Raw genomic sequence first — 12,542 nt, 5'->3', positions numbered from 1 at the left:
CAAGGATGGGGATGTTGGTGCATAACTTTGGAAGTAGGGGACAGGTCAACATGGGTGAGGAAAAGAGGCAAGTGGGGATGTGAAACAATGAATAGTGCGCATAGCTATTTTGCAAAGAACACCAAGACACACAACAGTTTGTTTGAAAGACGCTGTTTGATGGCCTGGAATCCAGCAGGTGGGCTGCAAGGAGAGAGAAGCCATGGCATGCAGTATTCCATGGGAGGGTGAAAGAAGAGATCTAGCTGGTTTCCTCCCAACTCCTGTTCTGCATTGCTACGGTTCACTCAGAGGGACTTAACTGTTCTAGACTTTCAGGTTGCCTTATTCAGCCCCTCTGGCAGCCATCAGGAATTCAGATGCTAGTCCAGAGTCCAAAAGTGATGGGGGAAGCTCTGGGCAGGCGGCTGGCTGGCCCAGCTGCAAGGCAGCAGCCAAGGAGAAGGATCCAGCATTCCCAAGGCAGCTGAACAGTCTACCCCTGGTGGCAGACTCGTCTGGGAGGTGGATAGTGCCAAGGCAATCTGGGGAGACACACATCACAAGATGTGTGTCTGATAATTTGAAGAAGTTGGTTTGTATTTAGAAGTTTTACTGGACAAGAAAAAATATCTTCTTTAAATATTAAAAGGCATACTCAATACTGTATGATCATAATACATGTAAGAAGAAAGTGAAAACGAAGACAACTGAGGTAAACAAAATGTCATGTCTCTCATCTCACATTTCTAAGGAGCTCACGTCATTAAGCGGTATGATGGGCAAAAATGTATAAAACCTGATCTTTCCCTTAATGCAATTTTAAATGTGTTCAGTTAAATGTACACACATTTCAACACCACTTTCCCAATTGTCTACTAGGCACCAGGGCTTTCTCTTATAGTCCCACTTAAGCTTCAAAGCAAACTCTATAGGTCCCATTTTACAGAAAACTTAACAGAAAAGTAAATAACACAGAAGGTCGCACCTATCAAATGACAGAACAAGGACCAGAATAACATTCTTTTATTATGTCATGCTATCCAAACCACTGAAAATCCAGTACCCATTTTAATAATTATCAAAACTTAGGAAAGCAATTGCTTCTAATCTCTAAGAATAACATTCTTTAGGAGGACGTGTACTTGTCTTAGAAACTAGAATATTAGGGATCTCCCTAGAAAAACCATATACAACTTACAGTCCAAAGTTTGCTGAATTTTTCATAGAAAAATATGTATTACTGTACCGTAGTATATTATAAAAACATTATTATAACATTATTATACAAATATAGTGAACTTTGTGGGCCTCACGTGCCCCTTCACACCAGAAATATTCATTACCCCAGGTGCCGAGAGTGTCGCCTACTTATGGCTCATAGCCAAGTCCCTCCCCTAAGATTACACCACCTCCCTGGGTACAGCTCACTTCCAGTGACTGATGGAGATGGGGTAAATGGACCAACCTCCTTGACTCAATTTAGGGTATCTCTGAAAAGCCATTCCAGCTTCTAAGTAATGCTGGGACTGAGTGAGGCCTTTGTTACCACTGTACAGCAGTTCAACTTCTGCCTAATCCTTCTTCCCTCTATTCCTTACAGGTATGGTTCCAAAGAGCACTACCCAATAAAACTCCTGCTTGAAACCTCAGTCTCAGGGCTTAGAACTTGGACAATCCAAACTATGACAAGAAGAGATATTGAATATTGATTGATATTCAATATTGATATTGAATATTGAATGTGATGTGACAAAATGAGACTGAGAGATAATCAGAGTTTTAAATGTGTTTACTAGGGGAAAAAAGAGCGCAAAATAAATAAATATCCAACAAGAGAAAAAAAAACCAAAACCCTGAGGACCTGATAGGAAAATGGGCAAAAACACGAACAAACACGTCGAGAGAAAGATACACAAATGGCCCTTAAATATAAGATGTTCCACTTCATTTATAATAAAATATGTTAATATTTTTATTAACTTAAAACTATGTTAGCACTAGCCATGAAGAATCTGAAAATAAAATTAAGAAAACATATTTAGAATAGCATCTAAAAGAATACACATTGAAGAATAGATTTAACAAAAGAGTATGAAATTTGTGCTCAGGAAACAATAAAACATTGTTGAAAGAAATTAAAGAAGACATAAGTATGTAGAAAGACATCCCATGTTCATAGAATGGAAGATTCAATATTGTTAAGCTGGCAATACTCCCAAAATTGACCTACATATTCAAGAGAATTCCTATCAAAATACCAGCTGGCTTTCTTTTGCAGAAATTTACAATATGATCCTAAGATTTATATGGAAATGCAAGAGGCAATCTTGAAAAAGAAGAACAAAGTTGGAAGATGGACATTTCTTGATTTCAAAACTTACTAAGAAGCCATAGGAATCAGGACAGTGTGGTAACCGCATAAGGATAGAAATATAATAGATCAATGGAATAAAACTGAAAGTCCATAAATAAACCCTAACCATATGGTTAACCAATTTCTGACAACAGTGCCAAGACAATTCAATGGAGAAAAACAGTCTTTTCAACAAATGGTACTGGGACAACTGCACCCAAAGGAATGGAGTTGCACTCCTTCCTTACATCACACAAAAATTAACTTCAAATTAACTCCACAGACTTACGTGTAAGAGTTAAAACAATAAAGCTCTTAAAAAAGTCTTCATGGGTTAGGCAAAATCGTCTTAGATACAACACCAAAAGCATAAGTGACAAAAGAAAAAACTAGATATATTGGACTTTACCAAAATTAAAAATTTTGTGTTTGAAAGGACACAATCAAGAAAATGAAAAGACAACTCATAGAATAGGAGAAAATATATGCAAATCCTGCATCTGATAAGGGACTTACATCCAAAATATAGAAAAGACTCTTACAACTCAATAATAAAGACAAAAAATCCAACTAAAAATGGGCAGATGACCTGAGTGGACATTTTTCCAAAGATACACAAATGGCCAATAAGCACATGAAAAGATATTCAATGTCATTAGTTATCAGGGAAATGCAAATCAAAACCACAATGAGATACCACTTACCATGGAGACTCTAAACTTCCTCTGAAAGGGTAAATGTAATAGAAATATGGAAAATAGGAAGAAGCCATACAAACACCAGAAACAAACTCATGTATGTGTAGGAAGTTAATATGTGACTGAGTTGGCATTGTAAATTAGCAAAGAGATGTACTGCTCAATGAATGATTTGGTAACAATTAGCTATCTACTTGAAGAAAAATCAAACTGGATCCATATGTGATAGATACAAAATTAAATTCTAGGACCTCCCTGGTGGCACAGTAGTTGAGAATCCGCCTGCCAATGCAGGGGACACGGGTCTGAGCCCTGGTCTGGGAAGATCCCACATGCCGCGGACAACTACACCGGTGCACCACAACTACTGAGCCTGTGCTCTAGAGCCCGCGAGCCACAACTACTGATCCCACATGCCACAAGTACTGAAGCTCATGTACCTAGAGCTCGTGCTCTGCAACAAGAGAAGGCACAGCAGTGAGAAGCCCACGCACCACAAGGCAGAGTAGCCCCTGCTCACTGCAACTAGAGAAAGCCCACACGCAGCAACAAAGACCCAACGCAGCCAAAAATAGATAATTAATTAAAAAATAAATTCTAGATAAAGTAAAAACCTAATCATAAAAGCCTATAAATATGACAAAAGAAAAATGTTTTGTAATACCTTTATGATATTATTAGTATTAAGCAAGACATTATTAATATTAAAGATCTAAATTCTGATAAAAAGAGGAAGAGTTGACACATTAAGTAAATTAAAATCAAAAAAATTTATAAAGCACCATAAATAAAGCTAAAAGGCAAACAACAGAATGGGAGAAAATGTTTGTAATCTTTCTAACGGACAAGAGACCTAAAGAACTTCTACGAAGCAATAAGGCAGGGTACATAAAGAGTCAGATGTGCACTGCAACTGTTTTAATAACAAAAAATCGACAACCTCAGTGCTCATCAATTGAGGGATAGTTAAGTTAGAATAAATTCACACTTATAATAGCTAAAAGAATGAGGTATATAAATACTTTGTCATTAAAAGTTCTAGTGTTACCATAAAAACCATCAAGCTTCACAATATATGCATCTTAATCCCATTTATATTTAAAAATAGATTTATGGGACTTCCCCCTCAGTCCAGTGGTTAGGACTCCGCCCTTCCACTGCAGAGGGCGGATTCAAACCCTGGTTAGGGAACTAAGATCCCGCAGGCCATGCAGCATGGCCAAAAAAAAAAAAAAAAAAAAAAGATTTATGGCTATGTTCAAAAAGAAGAAGCAGGGGACACTTCCCTGGTGGTGCAGTGGTTAGGACTAGGTGCTTCTACTGCAGGGGGCACGGGTTCCATCCCTCATGGGGGAACTAAGATCCCGCATGCTGCACAGCGTGCCCACCCCCCAAAAAAAGGATACGTATCTACCGGTATGTATTTTACTGATTTTATCTCCAAAGAGAAGCGGTTGAAATGGGAGGAACTAACGGACAATATTTTTATTCTATATACCTCTACACTGTTTGAATATTTTACAGTGATAATATTACCCAATCATCTAAATTTAATAACCCATAACTGGAAGTACATGTTGAAAACCTGGTAATTAAGAGTCACCAAGAAGCCCAGCTTCCAGAATACCAATCATATATTATTGGTATTTTCCTTCCAGTTTTATTATTGTATACCTCATAACAATATCATTTTGTATCTAAAATTTATAGCCTTTAAAAAAATAACATTTCATGAGGATTTCCCCGTTTCAGAAAAAAATCCTCCTCTACTGACCATATAATGTATACACTGTATTCACCTAAGTTATTGAAAAGTATTTCATTTGTCTTTCAGTAGTTCATGGTGAGAGAACTGTCCTTAAATGGCAGGCTTTCTACTGATGATTTTTGTAACAGTTATGGACTAACTGTGGTCATTGACCTAACTGTGGTCACAGGAACTGAAGTAACTATTTTCTTGTCCTAAATCGGCGAACTTCAAGTTCGAAATAAACCATCTCTCCCTCTTTGGACTCAATCAGATAAATGAGTACAGTACTTAGTAAGTTCTTAATAAACACTACCTGCTATAACTATTATACTCTATGTCAGTGAGAAAAGTACCTAATAGTGACTTCAAAATCCAAAAGTTTAGAAATACACATCAGTTAGTAGATCACACCAATGTGAATGGACTTAATGCCATTGAACTGCATACTCAAAACGGTAAACTTTATATTATGTTTATTTTACCACAATAAAAAAAATTTGAAAAGCTATATTGATTAAAAGACCATATAACTCATTTCTTACTGGATATTATGATTGACTAATTGAAGCAGAAATTCCAGATCAAGCCCAATACAAGTCAGCAAGGAAGTATGATCTGTATGTCATTCGATCAGCATTCTATTTACAAATTCATTTTCACCTCTTCTAGAATCTAGGGTTTCAAAATTACTGAACAGTTTTCTACTTACCTTTATTTCTTACACGTAGGTCACCCAAGGTTTACTCTGCAGATAAGTGTAAAAAAGAACAAATACAGTCTTTTTACTATCACAGAGCTCCTGAATAAGATGTTAGTGGAGCCCGTGTCTGAGATAGCTACCCACAAGACCCTAACATATCCTATGCCATTATTTGAAATGTAAATCTCTAAGGTTACAAGGGGGATTAGTTATTCAAGGTAGAATTTCTCTCCACAGTCACTACGATCTAAGCCAGAGTTTATATTTAGAGTCATTCTGACGACTGTAATATTACTAGTTCCGGGCAGCTGAATGAGTCTGTAGATAAATGGAGTGGATAAGCAGATATACTATTTAAAAACAAAACAAAACAAAACAACAAAAAAACTTGCTGAGAACTTCTGAGAGCTTTAAAGTGTCAGTGGTCTTTCTTTCTCTCTCCTTATAAGTAGAAGGAACATGTCCGATATCAGAAGTATTAACAGGAGAGTTAAAAGCAAAGTCTCTGGTTTACAAAATCATAGTTCATGTATCAATGATTAAAGAGCTTTAAGGAATAACAGGGAAAATATAAAGTTTTACCAAAGTTCTGTGTCTAGAAATATAGCACCTACCAAGGAGACTAGTTTATTTCTGGTCTATTCCTAGAAAGTAAATAAATGTAGCTGAGGTTACATTTTTCTCTCACTGACATATTCTGCTTGTTATTTTCCATCTATTAGCAATGATTTGAACTTTATCACTATTAAAAAAATTACATACTATATCAAACTCCTTCCCTTTTTTCTAATCAATGTTTAAGATTAGATTTATTTAAATGTCCATTTTAATGAAAGTAAAACTCATTTCCAGAATTTTAAATAAGGTTGTTTGGAACATTACAAATTACAGTTTCATAAAAAGGCATAGCTTCCTTCTTCAAAATTGGGATGAAGAAAAAGGCTAAAATGCCCAATACCAAAAATGGAACTTCTCCAACATAAACTGGTTGACTTTTTAGTCTGAAATATGTTTCTACATTGCAGTGATTTCAGGCAGTTGTAAAGGAAAAGGCGATATGTGATGATATTAACAGCAAAACTTCACTAACTTACTGAAAGCAATTTGGCCCAAATACAGTGGCGAGATTGTGAACATTCATGCGGTTCTGCCCATGGTGCTTGGCTACTTTTGTCAAGAACTGGCAAAGGTACTTGAGGAGGCAGTAGTGGGTGTCTGGCAGCTCTTTTATTAAGGCTCTTAAGCTACTCTCCTGAGCATCATTTCTGTCATCTGGAAAGAAAAAAGAACGAAAAATGTTCTCAGGCATATTTTACAGTAACAATAACAAAGATACACCGGTACAATACATTATAACACTTAATTCAGAAAATCATTCCCAGGGACTGAGATACAGCATTATAAAGAGGCATTTTTGCCTTTTTTTTTTTGATCCTCAAGCATTTGACTTTAAAGAATAACTAACTTATTCAAGACATCCTGAAAACCACAAGCTTTTTATTCAGTGCATAAAATAGGTTACTATTTCAATTCTGTGTTTTCATGACACATATTAAGATAATGGTTGGGTTTTTATTCATAGTGGAATCTTCCATTTGACTTTTGTCTTCCAGTCTGTTAAAAACAAGAATCTCTTGGTTGAATAAAATTTGATACAAGAGACCTTCCAGGATTACCATGAGTGACACCAAACTTAGTAATCAGGAATCTGTGCACAGAGAAAACTGAAGGAAACTTTTAATTTTTACACAGCTTTTTAATCGCCCACATCATATAGTTTAGAATTTGCTACGTGCCTCATACAAAAGCCTAATAACCTTGTATAAAGCCAAAAGTATCCAACGATGTGCCAAAATTCACAGGCAGACGTGTGAAAAGTTCTCCTCAGTTCTCAAAGATTTGTTTGTTTTGTCAATATTTAAATACAGTGAAGTTGCTATCTTAAGTAATTTTGTATACTACTTTCTATCAGAGGAAAATACAAATCTTTTATAGCAAATACTTAAGCAGAATAATGACAATCCATCCTTTAGACGGATGTGTAAGAGAATGAAAATTTAACCCAGTTATATTTAACGCACATTGGATTCTTTAATTGAGATAGGCCAGCTGCTTTAGCCAGTCAAGAGTATAAGAAACAGAAAAGTGAAGCAAATAAGATGCAAAGGAAGAGGGCTGATGGTTAACACTGATTAGTCAGCCTTACAAGATACATAGGCAACGTGCCATCACAGGAAACAAAAACACAGAAAACACACAGAAAGTCACAGACTGCTACTGAGTGCCTGCAGAGCACAGGATAAGAATGCAGGCTTGGGAGCCACTCTGGGTTAGGATCCTGCTTTAGCCACCTACTACCTGTGTGGCCTCGGACTCTTCACTAAACTGTTTCCTTATTTGTAAGTGGTAATAGTAACTATCCAGTAGGGTTGTGATGAGGATTAAATGAGTTGACAGTCGTAGAGTACTTAAAACAGAGTAGTTGACACATACTAAGTGCTATGTTAAGTATTTGTTACACAAACAAAATAACTTTTTGCTTTACCTTCATTAATTTGGTTTTATGAGCACACTGAGGTTTTAGTGAAATGTCTTTTAATATAAACCCTAATCCAAACCTAACCTTTGTGAATATTAGAATAAGTGATGCTGTCAAAAATAGCAATGCCGGGCTTCCCTGGTGGCGTGGTGGTTGAGAATCTGCCTGCCAATGCAGGGGACACGGGTTCAAGCCCTGGTCTAGGAAGATCCCACATGCCACGGAGCAACTAGGCCCGTGAGCCACAACTACTGAGCCTTCGCGTCTGGAGCCTGTGCTCCGCAACAAGAGAGGCCGCGATAGTGAGAGGTCCGCGCACCGCAATGAAGAGTGGTCCCCACTTGCCGCAGCTATAGAAAGCCCTTGCACAGAAACGAAGACCCAACACAGCCAAAAATAAATTAATTAAAAAATTAAAAATATATATATAAAAAAATTGCAATGCCAAAAATGTGTAGATTTCAATCATTGGTAGAATCATATTGGAGAACATTCTATTTATGATTAGAATAATTATTTCTTACTGATCACAAACAATGTGATTCAATAAACTATAATGTTTAGGGCAAAATAGATTTCTTGATTCTAGAAATTTTTCATATTAACTTAAGTTACATTTAAAAAAGAAATCATATCCGAATACTTTGATAATCCATAAAGACGTGTGTGGCATGTTGCGTATGATGGCATTATTTTCCACTGTACTATGATCTTGCCTACCAGGAATACGTAAGAAATGGAAATAATTAAGTTTGGAGTGATTAAAAATGAACTGAAGACTACCCATTTCTCATGCCTTTATAGCATATAAATATGAACTAAGAGAAAATGTACTCCTATTTGGTTTTTTTGTTTCTTTTTTTATGGTGACTAATCCAAAGTGAGTCTGGATGTCTTCATGGGTGTGTGCTCTCATTCTAAAATTGTGGATTAATTCCCAGCATTTCAGGGTACAAGCAACAGCTTTCCAACAGCCTTGACAATGCACCCCTGCCCTTCTTTCTGGCTCTGAAATGAAACCTCAAATCCTACAGCAGGCAATGCGTGAAGACACCAGATCAAAAAAATATATTCAGAATAGTTAGGAATTTATGACATCTTTGAAAAAGAAGCAGTACTTTGATCATACTTCTAATATTCTGAAATACAGTGAATAATTTCCCAGGAAATAAAACCAATAAAAAATAGGAAGGGAGACATCTATTCAGAGAATCTCCAACTTAACAAAATACCATGAAATCCTTTATGGCATGAATGAAAGAATCGCTAAATATGTTTTCCAAAAGCAAAAATAAATGTGAGGGAAAAAATATATCTATCTCCTTCTACCCAAGAGCATTTCTGCTGCCTCTGATGGAAGACAGATTCACTGGTTCACTCGCTGGGTGAGGACACGAGTTGCCTCTACTTGGGCGGCTCTGACAGCAGCACATCACGTTTGGACCTTAAATATTCATAATTTACCTCCTGAATTTGTTCAAATACATCGACAGGGCTGTCAAGACCTTACTTTATTAGCATGACATTTCTACTGGCCTCTTTCCATACCGATTAATTACGTGCTACCGTAATACTGAGAATCTACCACGTGCACTGCGTTTCCAGAAATATGGGGTAAATATCACCGTTATTGTCCGACTACAGCAACCCCACAGACGAGATCTCCTACACGTAAGATTAATAACCGCTCCACACGTTTAGAGGGGGACTGTGGAAGAATGCCCAGCGTAGCACTCCGTGGGGGAGTGTGGGTGTGAATGTGCCTAAGGAGATGTCTTCTGATGCTTTCCAGAAGCAAAATTCATAATAATTATTATTGCATGCATTACTTTTTGATTCACTGGTACCTAAATATAATAAACAGTGCCGTGTTCATTCATGTTCTTGCCTTTATATCGGTCATGACAATGTCTCCCTCAACGTCTCACATCATGAACAAGCGTCAGCCGTGCTTCTCTCTTGGGCACGTTGATTCTTAACGTCTACTTACGGCACACTACGTGTGATGTTGATCACATGCTCTCTGCGTGTCTGACTGTCTCTGACACCAGGAATATAGCACTGAACGAAATAAACATCATGCTTTTATTAAGCATATTCTACTTGGGGGGGAGACAGACAAAAATCAAATCGATGTTTTTGATTTATGCTATGAAGTGCTATGAAGAAACATAGAGCAGGGCCGGGGGGACTAAGGCAGAGCGACGCAGGAGCGAGGGATGGCGGGGAAGGCCTCTTGATGAGGTAGTGATTGTGTTTACCTTATCGAAGTCGAGAAGGCCTCTCGGCTGTGGCGACAACCGAGCAGAGCTGAAGGAAAGAGCCAAGAGCATTCTAAGCAGTGGACACAGCAGGTGCTAGGGCCCGAAGTGGGTCCTGGGGCTGGGGCCAAGGGGTGGAAGGTGGGAGAGTGGTAGGACATGAAATCAGGGGACGGTGAGGACAGATCATGACAGTCTTATAAGTCATGGGGTTTTTTTCTCCCCCCTATGTCAGGGTTCTGAGCTGTGGGGAGACTTGAAAGGACCACTCTGGCTGCTGTACTGAATCCCAACTGTGGGAGGCGTAGCTGAACGCAGGGAGACTCTGGTTAGAGGACCACTGTGACACTCCCAGAGGAGAAAGGCCAGTTGGCCTGGACCAGGTTGCCAGTGGTAAGATGGTAAGACATGGGCAGATTCTGGATAGAGTATCAGTGTGTCCTGTTTGTTTTACACATGAAAACTATGTGTATGGAATACTTATTCAGTCATTCAACAGGTAGCTATTGAGTTAACTACTCTATGTCAGGCACAATTCTAAGCATTTGGGATACATCAGTAAACAAAACAGAAATCCCTGCCTTGATGGAACTTACATTCTCGTGGATGAGACATTAAAAAATAAATATAGTGATAGGGCTAGAAGAAACTGGGAGTACCGGCCAGGGTGAGGCGTGGTGACTGTAATTATAAATAAGATTGTCAGGAAGGCGTAGTTGACAATGCATTTGATGTTTGGAGGAAGTTAAAGTAAAAAAAAAAAACAAACCACAAACTGGCAAATGTAAGCTCTTTCAGAGTTGGAGATCGAGTTTTAAATATCTTTTAAAGCCCCTCAATGCCTGGCATATAAAAAGTGATCAAGAAGTAGTTTTAATAGATCGATACACATTTAAGGCACACTTTTAATCCACCCAGTAAGACCTAATACTATAGGAATAAAGAGACATCTATATATCAAATATGTCTAAAAGAGATGTGGACTAATTTAGTCCATTTACAGAACTAGCTGGGTCAGGGTGTTACATAGGAATTATACTACAGGGAGTATTTAAATGATAAGAAATCCTTTGGTGGTCAGAGAGGAAGGACACTCGGCAATAAAATTCCACAGAAAGGCCTCAGAAGTAGTGAAGTGCGCCTCTGCGGATGTATTAGAATATTGTAACTGTTTTAAACTTGAGGTTACTTCTAGAATTCAATTGGAATAAAAAATTAGGATGTGTATAATTTATTAATCCAAAAGGCTTAAGAAAACTTTGCAGATGGAATAATGGTTTAATAATTGAAACAGTCATCATTTTCCTCAACATCAATCTTTTCCTAGGACAAGAACTAACTTTTTTCCATTAGTGAAAAGGGCCACTTCAAATTATTCATGTTTCTTAAAAGATTTTCACTGTTGGCTGAATTTGACCCATTTTTTAAGCTACACCGCAAACAGGAAACTAGCACACAGTACATGTGGTATACAGGTAAACTACTCAGCAGTTGAAGAAGATTGTACTGTAAGAAATTTTGCTCCAGATTAGGTAGCAAACGCTGAACCATGTGACAAGTATTTGCTCTCATTAAAAAGAGATTAGGATCATCATCAGTAACGCTGGACCCACATCACGGGATGGCACCTAACTCTAATCTGGACATTTATCCTAGCGCTTGTCATGTGCTGTGACTTTTCAGTGGCCATGAAGTGATACTGCATTACTATACACACAATCTTAGCCTCAAGGAGAAAAAAAACAACAACTGGCAAAACGCTAATCTCTACTACGATGTATCTCAGGGCCGTGAGAAGGTCAGCCATGAAAAGAACCAAAATATTTAGCTTCATGGCGCCAGATTCACTGAAGTAGCTTTTTATTTCCTCATTAAATCTCACACAAGGATTTCTGAAAACTTGCTAATCTATCCGATAGAATAGTGAGCTGCTGCTGACCCTGAAGATGGAGGAAGGTCACAAGCCTGAGAATATGGACAGCCTCCAAAAGTGGAGAAGCCAGCAGGGAAACAGGGGCCGTGGCCTCACAACCACGTGGAACTGAAAACTCCCCCAAACCCGAATGAGCCTGGAAGCAGCAAGAACTCAGGCTGACTGACACGTCGGTTTTGACCTGTGAGACCTGGGGAGAGAAACCCAGCTGAGCTTACACACTTCCCATAGAACAAGGAGACGGTAAACGTGTGATGTTCTAAGCCACTACATTTCTGGTAATCTGTCACAGCAGCGATAGGAATCTTAGGCACCCCCAGCTAGAG

General features: G+C 38.1%; 1 protein-coding gene across 3 annotated transcripts in view; it reads right to left on the bottom strand.

Annotated features, from left to right (window-relative positions):
• Positions 1-12,542, bottom strand: part of FAM13A (family with sequence similarity 13 member A) — a 356,108-nt gene that overhangs the window by 270,116 nt on the left and 73,450 nt on the right. For all 3 annotated transcript variants that reach the window (XM_079920400.1, XM_079920402.1, XM_079920401.1), the window contains one exon: positions 6,578-6,755. In XM_079920400.1, coding sequence (XP_079776526.1) covers positions 6,578-6,755 — 178 coding nt within the window. The remainder of the gene's footprint in view (positions 1-6,577; positions 6,756-12,542) is intronic.

Source organism: Stenella coeruleoalba (assembly GCF_951394435.1).
Source record: "Stenella coeruleoalba genome assembly, chromosome: 4".
NCBI classification, from domain to species: Eukaryota; Metazoa; Chordata; class Mammalia; order Artiodactyla; family Delphinidae; genus Stenella; species Stenella coeruleoalba.
The sequence above is the reverse complement of the archived record's forward strand: the minus strand, read 5'-3'. Positions and strand labels throughout refer to the sequence as shown.